Here is a 22101-nt window from a genome sequence, read left to right as displayed (position 1 = left end):
GTAAATCTTTGAACGCATTTTCAGGACTCTGAAATGTATTTTTCTCGAGGGCTGTAGCGATCGCAAAGAGGTGTAAGCTGTAGCAGCCTCCTTAGCTCAGGGGCAGAGCACAGGTCTTGTAAACCAGGGGTCGTGAGTTCGATTCTCACAGGGGGCAGCACAATTTTAAATGGGCCAATGTAATGCTTTGAACCGAAAATTTCAAAATAGCGTGTCTTTTCGGGCCTGAGCCAAGATCACAGATGACGATAGACGAAAGACGGCAGCACCCGTCAGTCATCGCTGTGGACCTCAGTGGTAGCGAATTGTTGTGGCAGAGTAAATCTTTGTACGCATTTTCAGGACTCTGAAATGTATTTTTCTCGAGGGCTGTAGCGATCGCAAAGAAGTGTAAGCTGTAGCAGCCTCCTTAGCTCAGGGGCAGTTCCGCTTTAGACGCCGTGCAGTGTGGACGTGCCTAGTCTTCCGCTCCGCCGTAGCGTTACGTATAGTGGACTATCGTTTTTGTTTACGTGGTGTTACAACTTCTGTGAGTGTTTCTCCGTCGTTGTTTCGTACCTTGTGTTACTTTTTGTCCTTATTTCAGTGTTTTTTGTGTAGCGGTTTCGACCGCGTATTTTGAAAATGTCGTCCCAGGTTATTCCTCGTCAGGCTACAGTTAGTTTTGCTTTTGACAAGTCAACCCGCCATGTGCAACCTAGTTCTCTTGAGATTCATGATTGGTTGGTAGATACCTTTGGTGTTCATTCGGATCAGGTGCACACTGCTTATTTTGATACCGAACTGTATGTTTTCTTTGTTAAGTTTATGGACCCACTTCAGGTTGATAAAATTCTTTCTAAATACGGCCATCAAGTTCTCTTTCGGCATCGGGATGATTCTGTAAGTACCGTGCTGCTTTCCAATGCTTCCATTACGTACACCAGTGTTCGTGTTTACAACCTTCCACCGGAGGTGGATAATGTCTATCTTAAGGAGGGTCTCCAGAAGTATGGTGATGTAAAAAGCATTCGCCTTGAACGCTGGTCAAGCCAACATCGCCTGCAATGTTACAGTGGTATTCGTTCAGTCGAAATGCACATTAAGCAGAATATTCCATCTCACCTGCAGATCGGTGGATATCGTGTCCATGTAACATATAGTGGTCAGGTTGGCACCTGTTTTTTGTGCAATGAAAGTGGTCACGTGCGTACCGACTGTCCGCGGAGAGTTTTTGTTTTAAAAAATTCCCTCGAACAGCGTCGCAAGTTAACGGTCGCTGACCTCGTTGCAGGTGGTTCTGCTCTTGGTGTAGCACAGTCCAGTGGTAGTAGCGCCCCGCCACAGGTTTTGCGCACCCCTGACACAGAATTTCCTCCTTTGCGTGCTACATCTGATGTTGTTCCGTCTGTCCCTCAGGTGGGTGTGCCACTTTTGAATAATAAGAGGCGTCGCCCACACGATGGAAATAGTACGGATGAGGATCTCCCTGAGATGCCCCAGTCCGAGCGACCGGCATCCTCCGAGCCACTGTGTACTGTAGCTGCTCCCTGCCCTCCTGAGGTAGCGGTTCCGGTGGCGGCTGCTGGCGCCCCTCCGGCCTCCGACGCAGCTTCTCTCGAGTCGGGTCGTCGGTCGGGCCTGTTGGCGCCGTCTTCCGAACCGACTTCGATGTCACAACAAGTGGAGCCGCGACAACTTCCTGCTTCGCTGCCCCATACCTCTGCCAGCGGAGCTGCGCCGCTTCCTTCCAACTCTGCGGCCTCGGACCTTCCTGCTCACGTTTCGCCTCCGTGCAGTCCATGTTTGCCGGAAGCTAGTGCAGGTGTTGACCATTCCGTTTTGTCGGATGTTTCCCCCGCGACCCCGGATCCCGCATGTGGACCGGCGCGGGTGGTGTCGGATACAGAACTTGACCCTCCTACGTCACCGGCGGCTGAAGTTTCCTTGCCCGTCAGCCGACGCAAGTTACGCGTTCAGCCGAACGTTAATGCTGTTCGTAAAAAACCGAAACGTAAGGGATCCGCGGAACGGGGTAGCAGTCCCCCTCCCTCGGATGCCTCCGTCACCCCTGCTATGGACTGTGACGCTGGTGCGTCGGTGTAGGTGATTTGTTTTCTCGCTTTTCTCTCTATGGTTCAAGCATACACCTTTCTTACCTTAAATGTTAACCGTATTGAGTCCGACGTTCGCACTGCCTCTTTGCGGCAGTTTATTTACGACGCCTGTGCGGACGTAGTATTTTTGCAGGAAGTGTTGTTTTCTGATCTCTCTCTACCTGGATTTCAAACTGTTTTTAATGTCGCGCCGGAATATTCAACAGGAACTGCTCTTTTCTTTCGAGAGGGCATTCCTATTACTGACATTGAATTCCTTGACTCTGGCCGTGGGATTGGTTGTCGTCTTTTTGATCTCCGCCTCGTTGTTTTGTATGCCCCCTCTGGTTCGGGTCACACTGTGGCTCGATCGCGCTTTTATAAAGAAGAGCTTATTTATCTTTTGCGCCAGAGTCCTCGGAGTCTCCTGCTCGGAGGCGATTTTAATTGTGTTTTACGCCCTGCAGACCAGTCCCCCAATTTTAATTATTGCCGTGATTTACATGACTTAGTTCGTACGATGCATCTGCGTGATGTTTGGGAACACAAATATCCAACCCTGGTGAAATATACGTTTTTTACCGTGTCCTCATGCAGTAGACTCGACAGATTCTATTTCTGATTTTTTATGTGATAAAATTCTTTCTGTCGATGTTATTCCTACTAGTTTTTCTGACCATTGTGCTTTTACTGCAACTGTAAATCTTAGTCGCCAACCTGCAAAACTTTATCGTTCCCAGTGGATGTTAAATGTTTCCCACCTTGCCGACAGTGCTATGGATGATGTTATAAGTGGCGTGTGGGAGCGATGTCTTCGCTCTGTCCCGCGATACCCCTCCTTGCTGGTTTGGTGGACTGCGTTTGCCAAGCCCAAGATTCGTCAGACTTTGATTTTTTACTGTGCTGCAAGGGCGCGTGATTTTAAGAACACGTATGAATATTACTACTCTGTCCTGCGTGAACTATATGGCGCGGCGGGTACCTCTCCACTGCGGATCCATGATGTTCTTCGTATTAAAGCCAAGCTCTTGAGCCTTAAACGACGACAGATGGATGGTCTGCGAGTTAAGTCGAAACCTCACTCTCTTGTTGAAGGTGAACTGACATCCTTGTACCACCTGCTACGGCATCAGACTCGTCGTCGTCGCTCCTTCATCTCTTCTCTTACGGTGGATGATGGGCGACAGCTTATTGCACAGGAGGAAATGGTTCGTGCTCTTCATCAGTATTACACTAGTCTATATTCTGCCGATGATTCTGGTGAGTCTCTTTCGGATGATGTCTTTGGGGATCTAACTGCGACGATCGCGCCTGACGCGAACGGCGAATTTCTCCGGGAGTTCCAGGTAGATGATGTTTTCGATTTTATTGCTCGCTCTCCGTCCAGTAAATCGCCGGGTCCAGACGGCCTGCCTAAAGAATTTTATCTCCGTTTTTGGCCTCTTTTGGGTGGCATTTTTACGCAGATTTTAAATGAGATTGTCAGGGGGATAAATGTGCCTGCCGATTTTAAAGTAGGGAAAATTGTTTTAATCCCGAAGTCCTCTGGTCGTTTATCTGCTGCCAATCTTCGACCGCTCACATTGCTGAATTTTGACTATAAGACAGCTGCTAGAGCGCTCAATAGCCGGTTGTCTTCTCTGCTTCGGGGTGTGATTGGTGCACATCAATGTTGTTTTCATGATAGATCTATTCTGACACCAGTAGCCGAATATCGGGATGTTGTCTCGGTTGCGGCGGTTACAAACGTACATTGTGCCTTTGCCTTCCTTGATTTTTATAAGGCTTTTGATCACGTCAGTCATGTGTTTTTAGATCGTGTTTTAGGTACAATAGGTTTTAACGCTTCATCACGTGGTGTTCTTGGCAATTTGTATAGGGGAATAACAGCTCGGGTGTCAGTCAATGGGCAGCTGACGCCGCCCATTGCTATCCGCCGCGGAGTGCCTCAGGGTAGTCCGCTCTCTATGTCTTTATTCATATTGTCCCTGGAACCGCTGCTTCGGACTATTGCTCTCAAGCTTCAGGGTATGTCCCTCTCTGGTGGGAAGCTCTCTGTTAAGGCATATGCGGATGATGTCGTTGTTCTCCTCCGTCAACGTGATGATATCCCGTTGTTGAAAGGGGCGGTTGATGCATACTGTCGTGTCTCTGGAGCGCGTCTCAATCAGGGTAAATGTAAGTTCCTTGATATTCGAGGATTTCGCGATGCTGACGTCCCTTGGGCCACTTTTGTCGATCGCCATACGTCCTTGGGGATTATCATTGATCGGTGTCCTCTAAAAATGGCGGCTCTCAATTGGAAATCTGTCACCGAGAAGATACAGGGGGCTCTGATGGTCCATGAGCAGCGCTCTGCTACCATTTTGCAAAAAGTCAGAATTTTAGACACCTACGTCCTATGTAAAGCTTATTATGTTGCTCAGCTGTTCCCACTTCCCATGATGGTGGCGAAAAGGTTGCGCCAATTGTCTAGCAGGTTTATATGGAAGGGCCATCTATTCAAGTTACGTTACGAGGTAATGACGAAACCGCGTCTCTCCGGAGGCTTGGGCCTCTCTGACATTACTCGCAAGGCGTCTGCTTTGTACGTCCGCCGAACGACTCTAATTGTTACGCAAGAAGTGACTTCAATTACATCCAGGCTTTTTACTGTTGTGCGTCCGGCGAGCCTTGCTCCACCTGTCGATGTCGGACGCCTAAATTTTAAGTTGAAACACATTCGGGAATTTTACATTGCGGTGAGTTACCTCGGTGACGTCTTCTTGCGGCGACCGGTGCCAACGACCAAGGGCTTGATTGCCCGCTGGGAGGGGCTGGCCGGTCCCAATCCAATAGAACTGGCGTCTCCATCTGTGTCCTGGAGGAACGTCTGGAAGAACGTTAGTCTGCCGATCCACTCTATGGCCGTGGCGTCCACGTGGTATAGGGTAATAAATAATTTGGTTCCCACCAATGTACGACTGCACCGTATTGGTCTTTCTGACACGGACACCTGTACTCGGTGTGGTCTCCTGGATACCCTTGAACATCGATTCACCTGCTGTGGGCACCTTGCTAATTGGCGTTGGCTCAGGAAACAACTTGCTTTTGTCACTAGGTCTGCTGAAGCCGCTTATACTATTGACATCATCGTCCGGCCCGATTCTTCCTTTTTTCCGCGGACGAAGCTCCATACCGTCATGTGGTTGATTGTCCATTTCGTACATTTTGTCAACAGTTGTCATGAAGAGGATGGACACCTAGCGTTTCGGCAGTACATGCTTACTGCTTACTGGCAGCGCTTGCGATTGCCAGGCCTCCGAGATGATTTTGCCAATATGCTTAGCCTGACATTTGAAAGAGAGGGTGTTGGCTAAGGTCACCTGTGTGAGCCATTTTCTTTTATACTGTTTCTGGATTTGCCGCCTTTATATATGTTTCTTCTCTACACCAGGACTGAAGTTTTCGTGTTTTAATCTTTATTTCAGTCAGCAGTCTACATTATATAGTCATGTTTTAGGATTTTAATTTCAGTACTGTATAAAAAAAAAAAAAAAAAAAAGGGGCAGGGCACTGGTCTTGTAAACCAGGGGTCGTGAGTTCGATTCTCACAGTGGGCAGCACAATTTTAAATGGGCCAATGTAATGCTTTGAACCGAAAATTTCAAAATAGCGTGTCTTTTCGGGCCTGAGCCAAGATCACAGATGACGATAGACGAAAGACGGCAGCACCCGTCAGTCATCGCTGTGGACCTCAGTGGTAGCGAATTGTTGTGGCAGAGTAAATCTTTGTACGCATTTTCAGGACTCTGAAATGTATTTTTCTCGAGGGCTGTAGCGATCGCAAAGAAGTGTAAGCTGTAGCAGCCTCCTTAGCTCAGGGGCAGAGCACTGGTCTTGTAAACCAGGGGTCGTGAGTTCGATTCTCACAGGGGGCAGCACAATTTTAAATGGGCCAATGTAATGCTTTGAACCGAAAATTTCAAAATAGCGTGTCTTTTCGGGCCTGAGCCAAGATCACAGATGACGATAGACGAAAGACGGCAGCACCCGTCAATCATCGCTGTGGACCTCAGTGGTAGCGAATTGTTGTGGCAGAGTAAATCTTTGTACGCATTTTCAGGACTCTGAAATGTATTTTTCTCGAGGGCTGTAGCGATCGCAAAGAGGTGTAAGCTGTAGCAGCCTCCTTAACTCAGGGGCAGAGCACTGGTCTTGTAAACCAGGGGTCGTGAGTTCGATTCTCACAGGGGGCAGCACAATTTTAAATGGGCCAATGTAATGCTTTGAACCGAAAATTTCAAAATAGCGTGTCTTTTCGGGCCTGAGCCAAGATCACAGATGACGATAGACGAAAGACGGCAGCACCCGTCAGTCATCGCTGTGGACCTCAGTGGTAGCGAATTGTTGTGGCAGAGTAAATCTTTGTACGCATTTTCAGGACTCTGAAATGTATTTTTCTCGAGGGCTGTAGCGATCGCAAAGAGGTGTAAGCTGTAGCAGCCTCCTTAGCTCAGGGGCGTCTTTCGATAAACGTTTCGTAATAGGTTAAGTTGTTGGTGTTACCCATGCATGAGAATTATTGTAAAGTAAACTGATATGGGAGATCGAACGACGTATTCCGGTAGCATGTATTCCGATTTTCCGAATAAGGATTCCGACTTGAACGTTACAGGCTCAACGAAAAACCTTGCTCCCCTCTCTCCTTACCTGAACTTCAACCCTGTGTATCTACCACAAAGCCAGCCGGAATTCATATTCCCTGAAGGTGCTTCGAGACAGAGAGGGCGATATGAGCTAGCGTTTTCACAGATAGGCGTTTCATGCATGGCTGGAGCAACAATAGGAGGCATTAACGGATTTTACAATGGGCTGAAAAGTACAACCCTTGCAGGACATACTGGGAAGTTGAGAAGAACACAGCTCCTAAATTATGTTATGAAACAAGGAGCAGCAACTGCCAACACCCTTGGCGTCATAGCCGTTATGTACAGTGGCTTTGGCACAATATTGTCATGGATGAGAGGATGTGATGACGAACTCAATACAATCTCAGCTGCAACTGCAACAGGCTTGTTGTACAAGTCATCAGCTGGATTGAGAAAGTGTGCAATTGGAGGAGGAGTTGGATTCACCCTTGCAGCAGCTTATTGCTTGTGGAGTTCTAGGGATAAATTGCAAGATTTTCGCCGTGAATTCAATCCAGCGTAAGAATGTGTTATAGTTTGTTGAATATTTATAGAACACTCAAAGGAAAAGATTTGTTGAAAATTTAGATCTTGTTTTTTGTGAACTTGTACATAAAACTTAGTTATGAAGCCGGACAATAAAGCACTGTGTAAAGTAGAGGCTACAAATCAAATTTGGTTTTGTGGCATCTAGTAAACTCTCAGAAAACAGAAGATATGATATGCTGTATTTGTTTTTAGGGATTACTTGAAGGTTATGATGCACTGTTATGCTGTATTTTGAGTTTAAGATTTTAGCTCTTTGTGAAATCTGTGATTTTAAAACCAGTGTAATAGCTGCTGTGTGTGCTTGTTGATAAGTCGCATGTGTGTAATGGCTCATTAAGTTGTAGTTCTAGTTTATATTCTTTTATGGGCTCCCAGAGATTTCTTCTGCCATTTTTGCTATATAAATATAAAATTTTGCTGTTCTGGAGGTGTCAGTAAACATCTTTCCTTTCCAGATATAATCTATGTTATGTAAAAATACAATTGTTATAACTATCATTTTTAGTTCATACTTACTTTTCGTATTTTGATGTGTCTGAGGCACAATTCTGAAAACACACGGTGGGATTTAAGTAGGTAACAAGAACAACTTCAGTCTGCTCAGGAAACGCTGAAAACGCATGTGATGGAACTTGTATTCAATCTAAAAACAAGCAGTAGGTACTATAAATTGCTGTAACATGGGGTTAAAAGTGTTTAATATTACATGGATGGAAAGTCATTGCAGTCAGGTATATAGACTGTCAACAATTCATATATACTAATTACTAAGCTGTCACTTGGTACCTTGAACTTTTATTGAGAACCTATTGTGTGCCTAAGAATGTAATGTAATAAGATGGGGAAACTGCAGAAAACAAAGAAAGTAAATGAAATTAACTGATGGCTATTAATTTTGGGGAGCAGATAGAAGATTGAGAAAACGGTGCTTGGAAAAAATTATCTAGAACATGAACAAATTCTGGTGAAGTAAGAAGTTACTTTTCCAGTATACTTCTATCTATCTTACAGTGTTTACCCTCATCCATCTTTTTTCCCCCGTCTTATTTGTCCTATCTGTTCTTAACATTCATTTCTCATTGTGTGAAATAAAAATGTTGCCATACTGCATAAAAAAAAAAAAAAAAAAAAAAAAAAAAAAAAAAAAGGGGCAGAGCACTGGTCTTGTAAACCAGGGGTCGTGAGTTCGATTCTCACAGGGGGCAGCACAATTTTAAATGGGCCAATGTAATGCTTTGAACCGAAAATTTCAAAATAGCGTGTCTTTTCGGGCCTGAGCCAAGATCACAGATGACGATAGACGAAAGACGGCAGCACCCGTCAGTCATCGCTGTGGACCTCAGTGGTAGCGAATTGTTGTGGCAGAGTAAATCTTTGTACGCATTTTCAGGACTCTGAAATGTATTTTTCTCGAGGGCTGTAGCGATCGCAAAGAAGTGTAAGCTGTAGCAGCCTCCTTAGCTCAGGGGCAGAGCACTGGTCTTGTAAACCAGGGGTCGTGAGTTCGATTCTCACAGGGGGCAGCACAATTTTAAATGGGCCAATGTAATGCTTTGAACCGAAAATTTCAAAATAGCGTGTCTTTTCGGGCCTGAGCCAAGATCACAGATGACGATAGACGAAAGACGGCAGCACCCGTCAGTCATCGCTGTGGACCTCAGTGGTAGCGAATTGTTGTGGCAGAGTAAATCTTTGTACGCATTTTCAGGACTCTGAAATGTATTTTTCTCGAGGGCTGTAGCGATCGCAAAGAGGTGTAAGCTGTAGCAGCCTCCTTAGCTGAGGGGCAGGGCACTGGTCTTGTAAACCAGGGGTCGTGAGTTCGATTCTCACAGGGGGCAGCACAATTTTAAATGGGCCAATGTAATGCTTTGAACCGAAAATTTCAAAATAGCGTGTCTTTTCGGGCCTGAGCCAAGATCACAGATGACGATAGACGAAAGACGGCAGCACCCGTCAGTCATCGCTGTGGACCTCAGTGGTAGCGAATTGTTGTGGCAGAGTAAATCTTTGTACGCATTTTCAGGACTCTGAAATGTATTTTTCTCGAGGGCTGTAGCGATCGCAAAGAAGTGTAAGCTGTAGCAGCCTCCTTAGCTCAGGGGCAGAGCACTGGTCTTGTAAACCAGGGGTCGTGCAGTTCCGCTTTAGACGCTGTGCAGTGTGGACGTGCCTAGTCTTCCGCTCCGCCGTAGCGTTACGTATAGTGGACTATCGTTTTTGTTTACATGTTGTGTTGCAATTTCTGTGAGTGTTTCTCCGTCGTTGTTTCGTACCTTGTGTTACTTTCTGTCCTTATTTCAGTGTTTTTTGTGTAGCGGTTTCGACCGCATATTTCGAAAATGTCGTCCCAGGTTATTCCTCGTCAGGCTACAGTTAGTTTTGCTTTTGACAAGTCAACCCGCCATGTGCAACCTAGTTCTCTTGAGATTCATGATTGGTTGGTAGATACCTTTGGTGTTCATTCGGATCAGGTGCACACTGCTTATTTTGATACCGAACTGTATGTTTTCTTTGTTAAGTTTATGGACCCACTTCAGGTTGATAAAATTCTTTCTAAATATGGTCATCAAGTTCTCTTTCGGCATCGGGATGATTCTGTAAGTACCGTGCTGCTTTCCAATGCTTCCATCACGTATACCAATGTTCGTGTTTACAACCTTCCACCGGAGGTGGATAATGTCTATCTTAAGGAGGGTCTACAGAAGTATGGTGATGTAAAGAGCATTCGCCTTGAACGCTGGTCAAGCCAACATCGCCTGCAATGTTACAGTGGTATTCGTTCAGTCGAAATGCACGTTAAGCAGAATATTCCATCTCACCTGCAGATCGGTGGATATCGTGTCCATGTAACATATAGTGGTCAGGTTGGCACCTGCTTTTTGTGCAATGAAAGTGGTCACGTGCGTACCGACTGTCCGCGGAGAGTTTTTTGTTTTAAAAAATTCTCTCGAACAGCGTCGCAAGTTAACGGTCGCTGACCTCGTTGCAGGTGGTTCTGCTCTTGGTGTAGCACAGTCCAGTGGTAGTAGCGCCCCTCCACAGGTTTTGCGCACCCCTGATACAGAATTTCCTCCTTTGCGTGCTAAATCTGATGTTGTTCCGTCTGTCCCTCAGGTGGGTGTGCCACTTTTGAATAATAAGAGGCGTCGCCCACACGATGGAAATAGTACGGATGAGGATCTCCCTGAGATGCCCCAGTCCGAGCGACCGGCATCCTCCGAGCCACTGTGTACTGTAGCTGCTCCCTGCCCTCCTGAGGTAGCGGTTCCGGTGGCGGCTGCTGGCGCCCCTCCGGCCTCCGACGCAGCTTCTCTCGAGTCGGGTCGTCGGTCGGGCCTGTTGGCGCCGTCTTCCGAACCGACTTCGATGTCACAACAAGTGGAGCCGCGACAACTTCCTGCTTCGCTGCCCCATACCTCTGCCAGCGGAGCTGCTCCGCTTCCTTCCAACTCTGCGGCCTCGGACCTTCCTGCTCACGTTTCGCCTCCGTGCAGTCCATGTTTGCCGGAAGCTAGTGCAGGTGTTGACCATTCCGTTTTGTCGGATGTTTCCCCCGCGACCCCGGATCCCGCATGTGGACCGGCGCGGGTGGTGTCGGATACAGAACTTGACCCTCCTACGTCACCGGCGGCTGAAGTTTCCTTGCCCGTCAGCCGACGCAAGTTACGCGTTCAGCCGAACGTTAATGCTGTTCGTAAAAAACCGAAACGTAAGGGATCCGCGGAACGGGGTAGCAGTCCCCCTCCCTCGGATGCCTCTGTCACCCCTGCTATGGACTGTGACGCTGGTGCGTCGGTGTAGGTGATTTGTTTTCTCGCTTTTCTCTCTATGGTTCAAGCATACACCTTTCTCACCTTAAATGTTAACCGTATTGAGTCCGACGTTCGCATTGCCTCTTTGCGGCAGTTTATTTACGGCGCCTGTGCGGACGTAGTGTTTTTGCAGGAAGTGTTGTTTTCTGATCTCTCTCTACCTGGATTTCAAACTGTTTTTAATGTCGCGCCGGAATATTCAACAGGAACTGCTCTTTTCTTTCGAGAGGGCATTCCTATTACTGACATTGAATTCCTTGACTCTGGCCGTGGGATTGGTTGTCGTCTTTTTGATCTCCGCCTCGTTGTTTTGTATGCCCCCTCTGGTTCGGGTCACACTGTGGCTCGATCGCGCTTTTATAAAGAAGAGCTTATTTATCTTTTGCGCCAGAGTACTCGGAGTCTCCTGCTCGGAGGCGATTTTAATTGTGTTTTACGCCCTGCAGACCAGTCCCCCAATTTTAATTATTGCCGTGATTTACATGACTTAGTTCGTACGATGCATCTGCGTGATGTTTGGGAACACAAATATCCAACCCTGGTGAAATATACGTTTTTTACCGCGTCCTCATGCAGTAGACTCGACAGATTCTATTTATCTGATTTTTTATGTGATAAAATTCTTTCTGTCGATGTTATTCCTACTAGTTTTTCTGACCATTGTGCTTTTACTGCAACTGTAAATCTTCGTCGCCAACCTGCAACACTTTATCGTTCCCAGTGGATGTTAAATGTTTCCCACCTTGCCGACAGTGCTATGGATGATGTTATAAGTGGCGTGTGGGAGCGATGTCTTCGCTCTGTCCCGCGATACCCCTCCTTGCTGGTTTGGTGGACTGCGTTTGCCAAGCCCAAGATTCGTCAGACTTTGATTTTCTACTGTGCTGCTAGGACGCGTGATTTTAAGAACACGTATGAATATTACTACTCTGTCCTGCGTGAACTATATGACGCGGCGGGTACCTCTCCACTGCGGATCCCTGATGTTCGTCGTATTAAAGCCAAGCCCTTGAGCCTTAAACGACGACAGATGGATGGTCTGCGAGTTAAGTCGAAACCTCACTCTCTTGTTGAAGGTGAACTGACATCCTTGTACCACCTGCTACGGCATCAGACTCGTCGTCGTCGCTCCTTCATCTCTTCTCTTACGGTGGATGATGGGCGACAGCTTATTGCACAGGAGGAAATGGTTCGTGCTCTTCATCAGTATTACACTAGTCTATATTCTGCCGATGATTCTGGTGAGTCTCTTTCGGATGATGTCTTTGGGGATCTAACTGCGACGATCGCGCCTGACGCGAACGGCGAATTTCTCCGGGAGTTCCAGGTAGATGATGTTTTCGATTTTATTGCTCGCTCTCCGTCCAGTAAATCGCCGGGTCCAGACGGCCTGCCTAAAGAATTTTATCTCCGTTTTTGGCCTCTTTTGGGTGACATTTTTACGCAGATTTTAAATGAGATTGTCAGGGGGATGGATGTGCCTGCCGATTTTAAAGTAGGGAAAATTGTTTTAATCCCGAAGTCCTCTGGTCGTTTATCTGCTGCCAATCTTCGTCCGCTCACATTGCTGAATTTTGACTATAAGACAGCTGCTAGAGCGCTCAATAGCCGGTTGTCTTCTCTGCTTCGGGGTGTGATTGGTGCACATCAATGTTGTTTTCATGATAGATCTATTCTGACACCAGTAGCCGAATATCGGGATGTTGTCTCGGTTGCGGCGGTTACAAACGTACATTGTGCCTTTGCCTTCCTTGATTTTTATAAGGCTTTTGATCACGTCAGTCATGTGTTTTTAGATCGTGTTTTAGGTACAATAGGTTTTAACGCTTCATCACGTGGTGTTCTTGGCAATTTGTATAGGGGAATAACAGCTCGGGTGTCAGTCAATGGGCAGCTGACGCCGCCCATTGCTATCCGCCGCGGAGTGCCTCAGGGTAGTCCGCTCTCTATGTCTTTATTCGTGTTGTCCCTGGAACCGCTGCTTCGGACTATTGCTCTCAAGCTTCAGGGTATGTCCCTCTCTGGTGGGAAGCTCTCTGTTAAGGCATATGCGGATGATGTCGTTGTTCTCCTCCGTCAACGTGATGATATCCCGTTGTTGAAAGGGGCAGTTGATTCATACTGTCGTGTCTCTGGAGCGCGTCTCAATCAGGGTAAATGTAAGTTCCTTGATATTCGAGGATTTCGCGATGCTGACGTCCCTTGGGCCACTTTTGTCGATCGCCATACGTCCTTGGGGATTATCATTGATCGGTGTCCTCTAAAAATGGCGGCTCTCAATTGGAAATCTGTCACCGAGAAGATACAGGGGGCTCTGATGGTCCATGAGCAGCGCTCTGCTACCATTTTGCAAAAAGTCAGAATTTTAGACACCTACGTTCTATGTAAAGCTTATTATGTTGCTCAGCTGTTCCCACTTCCCATGATGGTGGCGAAAAGGTTGCGCCAATTGTCTAGCAGGTTTATATGGAAGGGCCATCTATTCAAGTTACGTTACGAGGTAATGACGAAACCGCGTCTCTCCGGAGGCTTGGGCCTCTCTGACATTACTCGCAAGGCGTCTGCTTTGTACGTCCGCCGAACGACTCTAATTGTTACGCAAGAAGTGACTTCAATTACATCCAGGCTTTTTACTGTTGTGCGTCCGGCGAGCCTTGCTCCACCTGTCGATGTCGGACGCCTAAATTTTAAGTTGAAACACATTCGGGAATTTTACGTTGCGGTGAGTTACCTCGGTGACGTCTTCTTGCGGCGACCGGTGCCAACGACCAAGGGCTTGATTGCCCGCTGGGAGGGGCTGGCCGGTCCCAATCCAATAGAACTGGCGTCTCCATCTGTGTCCTGGAAGAACGTCTGGAAGAACGTTAGTCTGCCGATCCACTCTATGGCCGTGGCGTCCACGTGGTATAGGGTAATAAATAATTTGGTTCCCACCAATGTACGACTGCACCGTATTGGTCTTTCTGACACGGACACCTGTACTCGGTGTGGTCTCCTGGATACCCTTGAACATCGATTCACCTGCTGTGGGCACCTTGCTAATTGGCGTTGGCTCAGGAAACAACTTGCTTTTGTCACTAGGTCTGCTGAAGCCGCTTATACTATTGACATCATCGTCCGGCCCGATTCTTCTTTTTTTCCGCGGACGAAGCTCCATACCGTCATGTGGTTGATTGGCCATTTCGTACATTTTGTCAACAGTTGTCATGACGAGGATGGACACCTAGCGTTTCGGCAGTACATGATTACTGCTTACTGGCAGCGCTTGCGATTGCCAGGCCTCCGAGATGATTTTGCCAATATGCTTAGCCTGACATTTGAAAGAGAGGGTGTTGGCTAAGGTCACCTGTGTGAGCCATTTTCTTTTATACTGTTTCTGGATTTGCCGCCTTTATGTATGTTTCTTCTCTACACCAGGACTGAAGTTCTCGTGTTTTAATCTTTATTTCAGTCAGCAGTCTACATTATATAGTCATGTTTTAGGATTTTAATTTCAGTACTGTAAAAAAAAAAAAAAAAAAAAAAAAAAAAAAAAAAAAAAAAAAAACACGCAGAAGGTCCCCGGTTCGATAAAAAAAAAAAAAAAAAAAAAAAGGGGCAGAGCACTGGTCTTGTAAACCAGGGGTCGTGAGTTCGATTCTCACAGGGGGCAGCACAATTTTAAATGGGCCAATGTAATGCTTTGAACCGAAAATTTCAAAATAGCGTGTCTTTTCGGGCCTGAGCCAAGATCACAGATGACGATAGACGAAAGACGGCAGCACCCGTCAGTCATCGCTGTGGACCTCAGTGGTAGCGAATTGTTGTGGCAGAGTAAATCTTTGTACGCATTTTCAGGACTCTGAAATGTATTTTTCTCGAGGGCTGTAGCGATCGCAAAGAGGTGTAAGCTGTAGCAGCCTCCTTAGCTCAGGGGCAGAGCACTGGTCTTGTAAACCAGGGGTCGTGAGTTCGATTCTCACAGGGGGCAGCACAATTTTAAATGGGCCAATGTAATGCTTTGAACCGAAAATTTCAAAATAGCGTGTCTTTTCGGGCCTGAGCCAAGATCACAGATGACGATAGACGAAAGACGGCAGCACCCGTCAGTCATCGCTGTGGACCTCAGTGGTAGCGAATTGTTGTGGCAGAGTAAATCTTTGTACGCATTTTCAGGACTCTAAAATGTATTTTTCTCGAGGGCTGTAGCGATCGCAAAGAGGTGTAAGCTGTAGCAGCCTCCTTAGCTCAGGGGCAGAGCACTGGTCTTGTAAACCAGGGGTCGTGAGTTCGATTCTCACAGGGGGCAGCACAATTTTAAATGGGCCAATGTAATGCTTTGAACCGAAAATTTCAAAATAGCGTGTCTTTTCGGGCCTGAGCCAGGATCACAGATGACGATAGACGAAAGACGGCAGCACCCGTCAGTCATCGCTGTGGACCTCAGTGGTAGCGAATTGTTGTGGCAGAGTAAATCTTTGTACGCATTTTCAGGACTCTGAAATGTATTTTTCTCGAGGGCTGTAGCGATCGCAAAGAGGTGTAAGCTGTAGCAGCCTCCTTAGCTCAGGGACAGAGCACTGGTCTTGTAAACCAGGGGTCGTGAGTTCGATTCTCACAGGGGGCAGCACAATTTTAAATGGGCCAATGTAATGCTTTGAACCGAAAATTTCAAAATAGCGTGTCTTTTCGGGCCTGAGCCAAGATCACAGATGACGATAGACGAAAGACGGCAGCACCCGTCAGTCATCGCTGTGGACCTCAGTGGTAGCGAATTGTTGTGGCAGAGTAAATCTTTGTACGCATTTTCAGGACTCTGAAATGTATTTTTCTCGAGGGCTGTAGCGATCGCAAAGAGGTGTAAGCTGTAGCAGCCTCCTTAGCTCAGGGGCAGAGCACTGGTCTTGTAAACCAGGGGTCATGAGTTCGATTCTCACAGGGGGCAGCACAATTTTAAATGGGCCAATGTAATGCTTTGAACCGAAAATTTCAAAATAGCGTGTCTTTTCGGGCCTGAGCCAAGATCACAGATGACGATAGACGAAAGACGGCAGCACCCGTCAGTCATCGCTGTGGACCTCAGTGGTAGCGAATTGTTGTGGCAGAGTAAATCTTTGTACGCATTTTCAGGACTCTGAAATGTATTTTTCTCGAGGGCTGTAGCAATCGCAAAGAAGTGTAAGCTGTAGCAGCCTCCTTAGCTCAGGGGCAGAGCACTGGTCTTGTAAACCATCGGTCGTGAGTTCCATTCTCACAGGGGGCAGCACAATTTTAAATGGGCCAATGTAATGCTTTGAACCGAAAATTTCAAAATAGCGTGTCTTTTCGGGCCTGAGCCAAGATCACAGATGACGATAGACGAAAGACGGCAGCACCCGTCAGTCATCGCTGTGGACCTCAGTGGTAGCGAATTGTTGTGGCAGAGTAAATCTTTGTACGCATTTTCAGGACTCTGAAATGTATTTTTCTCGAGGGCTGTAGCGATCGCAAAGAGGTGTAAGCTGTAGCAGCCTCCTTAGCTCAGGGGCCTGTTCAGTTCCGCTTTAGACGCCGTGCAGTGTGGACGTGCCTAGTCTTCCGCTCCGCCGTAGCGTTACGTATAGTGGACTATCGTTTTTGTTTACGTGTTGTGTTGCAACTTCTGTGAGTGTTTCTCCGTCGTTGTTTCGTACCTTGTGTTACTTTCTGTCCTTATTTCAGTGTTTTTTGTGTAGCGGTTTCGACCGCATATTTTGAAAATGTCGTCCCAGGTTATTCCTCGTCAGGCTACAGTTAGTTTTGCTTTTGACAAGTCAACCCGCCATGTGCAACCTAGTTCTCTTGAGATTCATGATTGGTTGGTAGATACCTTTGGTGTTCATTCGGATCAGGTGCACACTGCTTATTTTGATACCGAACTGTATGTTTTCTTTGTTAAGTTTATGGACCCACTTCAGGTTGATAAAATTCTTTCTAAATATGGTCATCAAGTTCTCTTTCGGCATCGGGATGATTCTGTAAGTACCGTGCTGCTTTCCAATGCTTCCATCACGTATACCAATGTTCGTGTTTACAACCTTCCACCGGAGGTGGATAATGTCTATCTTAAGGAGGGTCTACAGAAGTATGGTGATGTAAAGAGCATTCGCCTTGAACGCTGGTCAAGCCAACATCGCCTGCAATGTTACAGTGGTATTCGTTCAGTCGAAATGCACGTTAAGCAGAATATTCCATCTCACCTGCAGATCGGTGGATATCGTGTCCATGTAACATATAGTGGTCAGGTGGGCACCTGTTTTTTGTGCAATGAAAGTGGTCACGTGCGTACCGACTGTCCGCGGAGAGTTTTTGTTTTAAAAAATTCTCTCGAACAGCGTCGCAAGTTAACGGTCGCTGACCTCGTTGCAGGTGGTTCTGCTCTTGGTGTAGCACAGTCCAGTGGTAGTAGCGCCCCTCCACAGGTTTTGCGCACCCCTGATACAGAATTTCCTCCTTTGCGTGCTAAATCTGATGTTGTTCCGTCTGTCCCTCAGGTGGGTGTGCCACTTTTGAATAATAAGAGGCGTCGCCCACACGATGGAAATAGTACGGATGAGGATCTCCCTGAGATGCCCCAGTCCGAGCGACCGGCATCCTCCGAGCCACTGTGTACTGTAGCTGCTCCCTGCCCTCCTGAGGTAGCGGTTCCGGTGGCGGCTGCTGGCGCCCCTCCGGCCTCCGACGCAGCTTCTCTCGAGTCGGGTCGTCGGTCGGGCCTGTTGGCGCCATCTTCCGAACCGACTTCGATGTCACAACAAGTGGAGCCGCGACAACTTCCTGCTTCGCTGCCCCATACCTCTGCCAGCGGAGCTGCTCCGCTTCCTTCCAACTCTGCGGCCTCGGACCTTCCTGCTCACGTTTCGCCACCGTGCAGTCCATGTTTGCCGGAAGCTAGTGCAGGTGTTGGCCAGTCCGTTTTGTCGGATGTTTCCCCCGCGACCCCGGATCCCGCATGTGGACCGGCGCGGGTGGTGTCGGATACAGAACTTGACCCTCCTACGTCACCGGCGGCTGAAGTTTCCTTGCCCGTCAGCCGACGCAAGTTACGCGTTCAGCCGAACGTTAATGCTGTTCGTAAAAAACCGAAACGTAAGGGATCCGCGGAACGGGGTAGCAGTCCCCCTCCCTCGGATGCCTCCGTCACCCCTGCTATGGACTGTGACGCTGGTGCGTCGGTGTAGGTGATTTGTTTTCTCGCTTTTCTCTCTATGGTTCAAGCATACACCTTTCTTACCTTAAATGTTAACCGTATTGAGTCCGACGTTCGCATTGCCTCTTTGCGGCAGTTTATTTACGACGCCTGTGCGGACGTAGTGTTTTTGCAGGAAGTGTTGTTTTCTGATCTCTCTCTACCTGGATTTCAAACTGTTTTTAATGTCGCGCCGGAATATTCAACAGGAACTGCTCTTTTCTTTCGAGAGGGCATTCCTATTACTGACATTGAATTCCTTGACTCTGGCCGTGGGATTGGTTGTCGTCTTTTTGATCTCCGTCTCGTTGTTTTGTATGCCCCCTCTGGTTCGGGTCACACTGTGGCTCGATCGCGCTTTTATAAAGAAGAGCTTATTTATCTTTTGCGCCAGAGTCCTCGGAGTCTCCTGCTCGGAGGCGATTTTAATTGTGTTTTACGCCCTGCAGACCAGTCCCCCAATTTTAATTATTGCCGTGATTTACATGACTTAGTTCGTACGATGCATCTGCGTGATGTTTGGGAACACAAATATCCAACCCTGGTGAAATATACGTTTTTTACCGCGTCCTCATGCAGTAGACTCGACAGATTCTATTTATCTGATTTTTTATGTGATAAAATTCTTTCTGTCGATGTTATTCCTACTAGTTTTTCTGACCATTGTGCTTTTACTGCAACTGTAAATCTTAGTCGCCAACCTGCAAAACTTTATCGTTCCCAGTGGATGTTAAATGTTTCCCACCTTGCCGACAGTGCTATGGATGATGTTATAAGTGGCGTGTGGGAGCGATGTCTTCGCTGTGTCCCGCGATACCCCTCCTTGCTGATTTGGTGGACTGCGTTTGCCAAGCCCAAGATTCGTCAGACTTTGATTTTCTACTGTGCTGCTAGGACGCGTGATTTTAAGAACACGTATGAATATTACTACTCTGTCCTGCGTGAACTATATGACGCGGCGGGTACCTCTCCACTGCGGATCCATGATGTTCGTCGTATTAAAGCCAAGCTCTTGAGCCTTAAACGACGACAGATGGATGGTCTGCGAGTTAAGTCGAAACCTCACTCTCTTGTTGAAGGTGAACTGACATCCTTGTACCACCTGCTACGGCATCAGACTCGTCGTCGTCGCTCCTTCATCTCTTCTCTTACGGTGGATGATGGGCGACAGCTTATTGCACAGGAGGAAATGGTTCGTGCTCTTCATCAGTATTACACTAGTCTATATTCTGCCGATGATTCTGGTGAGTCTCTTTCGGATGATGTCTTTGGGGATCTAACTGCGACGATCGCGCCTGACGCGAACGGCGAATTTCTCCGGGAGTTCCAGGTAGATGATGTTTTCGATTTTATTGCTCGCTCTCCGTCCAGTAAATCGCCGGGTCCAGACGGCCTGCCTAAAGAATTTTATCTCCGTTTTTGGCCTCTTTTGGGTGGCATTTTTACGCAGATTTTAAATGAGATTGTCAGGGGGATGGATGTGCCTGCCGATTTTAAAGTAGGGGAAATTGTTTTAATCCCGAAGTCCTCTGGTCGTTTATCTGCTGCCAATCTTCGTCCGCTCACATTGCTGAATTTTGACTATAAGACAGCTGCTAGAGCGCTCAATAGCCGGTTGTCTTCTCTGCTTCGGGGTGTGATTGGTGCATATCAATGTTGTTTTCATGATAGATCTATTCTGACACCAGTAGCCGAATATCGGGATGTTGTCTCGGTTGCGGCGGTTACAAACGTACATTGTGCCTTTGCCTTCCTTGATTTTTATAAGGCTTTTGATCACGTCAGTCATGTGTTTTTAGATCGTGTTTTAGGTACAATAGGTTTTAACGCTTCATCACGTGGTGTTCTTGGCAATTTGTATAGGGGAATAACAGCTCGGGTGTCAGTCAATGGGCAGCTGACGCCGCCCATTGCTATCCGCCGCGGAGTGCCTCAGGGTAGTCCGCTCTCTATGTCTTTATTCGTATTGTCCCTGGAACCGCTGCTTCGGACTATTGCTCTCAAGCTTCAGGGTATGTCCCTCTCTGGTGGGAAGCTCTCTGTTAAGGCATATGCGGATGATGTCGTTGTTCTCCTCCGTCAACGTGATGATATCCCGTTGTTGAAAGGGGCGGTTGATGCATACTGTCGTGTCTCTGGAGCGCGTCTCAATCAGGGTAAATGTAAGTTCCTTGATATTCGAGGATTTCGCGATGCTGACGTCCCTTGGGCCACTTTTGTCGATCGCCATACGTCCTTGGGGATTATCATTGATCGGTGTCCTCTAAAAATGGCGGCTCTCAATTGGAAATCTGTCACCGAGAAGATACAGGGGGCTCTGATGGTCCATGAGCAGCGCTCTGCTACCATTTTGCAAAAAGTCCGAATTTTAGACACCTACGTCCTATGTAAAGCTTATTATGTTGCTCAGCTGTTCCCACTTCCCATGATGGTGGCGAAAAGGTTGCGCCAATTGTCTAGCAGGTTTATATGGAAGGGCCATCTATTCAAGTTACGTTACGAGGTAATGACGAAACCGCGTCTCTCCGGAGGCTTGGGCCTCTCTGACATTACTCGCAAGGCGTCTGCTTTGTACGTCCGCCGAACGACTCTAATTGTTACGCAAGAAGTGACTTCAATTACATCCAGGCTTTTTACTGTTGTGCGTCCGGAGAGCCTTGCTCCACCTGTCGATGTCGGACGCCTAAATTTTAAGTTGAAACACATTCGGGAATTTTACATTGCGGTGAGTTACCTCGGTGACGTCTTCTTGCGGCGACCGGTGCCAACGACCAAGGGCTTGATTGCCCGCTGGGAGGGGCTGGCCGGTCCCAATCCAATAGAACTGGCGTCTCCATCTGTGTCCTGGAGGAACGTCTGGAAGAACGTTAGTCTGCCGATCCACTCTATTGCCGTGGCGTCCACGTGGTATAGGGTAATAAATAATTTGGTTCCCACCAATGTACGACTGCACCGTGTTGGTCTTTCTGACACGGACACCTGTACTCGGTGTGGTCTCCTGGATACCCTTGAACATCGATTCACCTGCTGTGGGCACCTTGCTAATTGGCGTTGGCTCAGGAAACAACTTGCTTTTGTCACTAGGTCTGCTGAAGCCGCTTATACTATTGACATCATCGTCCGGCCCGATTCTTCCTTTTTTCCGCGGACGAAGCTCCATACCGTAATGTGGTTGATTGGCCATTTCGTACATTTTGTCAACAGTTGTCATGAAGAGGATGGACACCTAGCGTTTCGGCAGTACATGCTTACTGCTTACTGGCAGCGCTTGCGATTGCCAGGCCTCCGAGATGATTTTGCCAATATGCTTAGCCTGACATTTGAAAGAGAGGGTGTTGGCTAAGGTCACCTGTGTGAGCCATTTTCTTTTACACTGTTTCTGGATTTGCCGCCTTTATATATGTTTCTTCTCTACACCAGGACTGAAGTTTTCGTGTTTTAATCTTTATTTCAGTCAGCAGTCTGCATTATATAGTCATGTTTTAGGATTTTAATTTCAGTACTGTAAAAAAAAAAAAAAAAAAGAGTCAGTAGAGCGCTAGACCTTCAACCAAAGGGTCCCGGGTTCAAGCCCCCGTCCAGGCGAAAATAAAAAAAAAAAAAAAAAAAAAAAAAAAAAAAAAAAAAAAAAAAAGGGGCAGAGCACTGGTCTTGTAAACCAGGGGTCGTGAGTTCGATTCTCACAGGGGGCAGCACAATTTTAAATGGGCCAATGTAATGCTTTGAACCGAAAATTTCAAAATAGCGTGTCTTTTCGGGCCTGAGCCAAGATCACAGATGACGATAGACGAAAGACGGCAGCACCC

The 22101-nt window shown here is 47.3% G+C and overlaps 1 protein-coding gene and 10 non-coding genes across 11 annotated transcripts; all 11 read left to right on the top strand.

Moving 5' to 3' along the window:
* Positions 1 to 85: 85 nt before the first annotated feature.
* On the top strand, positions 86 to 157 carry Trnat-ugu. The gene has a single exon. It is a non-coding gene; the product is annotated as a tRNA-Thr (tRNA).
* A 5766-nt stretch (positions 158 to 5923) lies between these two features.
* On the top strand, positions 5924 to 5995 carry Trnat-ugu. The gene has a single exon. It is a non-coding gene; the product is annotated as a tRNA-Thr (tRNA).
* A 246-nt stretch (positions 5996 to 6241) lies between these two features.
* On the top strand, positions 6242 to 6313 carry Trnat-ugu. The gene has a single exon. It is a non-coding gene; the product is annotated as a tRNA-Thr (tRNA).
* Positions 6314 to 6590: 277 nt separating this feature from the next.
* Positions 6591 to 8173, top strand: LOC124789416 (mitochondrial import inner membrane translocase subunit Tim23-like). The gene has a single exon (XM_047256764.1). The coding sequence runs from the start codon at positions 6657 to 6659 to the stop codon at positions 7266 to 7268; it is 612 nt and encodes a 203-aa protein (XP_047112720.1). The 5' UTR covers positions 6591 to 6656; the 3' UTR covers positions 7269 to 8173.
* Positions 8174 to 8745: 572 nt separating this feature from the next.
* Positions 8746 to 8817, top strand: Trnat-ugu. Its single transcript has one exon. It is a non-coding gene; the product is annotated as a tRNA-Thr (tRNA).
* A 246-nt stretch (positions 8818 to 9063) lies between these two features.
* Trnat-ugu lies at positions 9064 to 9135 on the top strand. The gene has a single exon. It is a non-coding gene; the product is annotated as a tRNA-Thr (tRNA).
* A 5872-nt stretch (positions 9136 to 15007) lies between these two features.
* Positions 15008 to 15079, top strand: Trnat-ugu. The gene has a single exon. It is a non-coding gene; the product is annotated as a tRNA-Thr (tRNA).
* Positions 15080 to 15325: 246 nt separating this feature from the next.
* Positions 15326 to 15397, top strand: Trnat-ugu. Its single transcript has one exon. It is a non-coding gene; the product is annotated as a tRNA-Thr (tRNA).
* Positions 15398 to 15643: 246 nt separating this feature from the next.
* On the top strand, positions 15644 to 15715 carry Trnat-ugu. The gene has a single exon. It is a non-coding gene; the product is annotated as a tRNA-Thr (tRNA).
* Positions 15716 to 15961: 246 nt separating this feature from the next.
* Positions 15962 to 16033, top strand: Trnat-ugu. The gene has a single exon. It is a non-coding gene; the product is annotated as a tRNA-Thr (tRNA).
* A 246-nt stretch (positions 16034 to 16279) lies between these two features.
* Trnat-ugu lies at positions 16280 to 16351 on the top strand. The gene has a single exon. It is a non-coding gene; the product is annotated as a tRNA-Thr (tRNA).
* Positions 16352 to 22101: the final 5750 nt, after the last annotated feature.

This window comes from Schistocerca piceifrons, chromosome 1 (assembly GCF_021461385.2).
Source record: "Schistocerca piceifrons isolate TAMUIC-IGC-003096 chromosome 1, iqSchPice1.1, whole genome shotgun sequence".
NCBI lineage: Eukaryota > Metazoa > Arthropoda > Insecta > Orthoptera > Acrididae > Schistocerca > Schistocerca piceifrons.
This window is presented reverse-complemented; position numbering and strand designations above follow the sequence as displayed.

What these genes read in the sequence shown, in the direction of transcription:
- LOC124789416 (XM_047256764.1), top strand. Translation starts at nt 6,657, where the DNA reads ATGGGAGATCGAACGACGTATTCCGGTAGCATGTATTCCGATTTTCCG.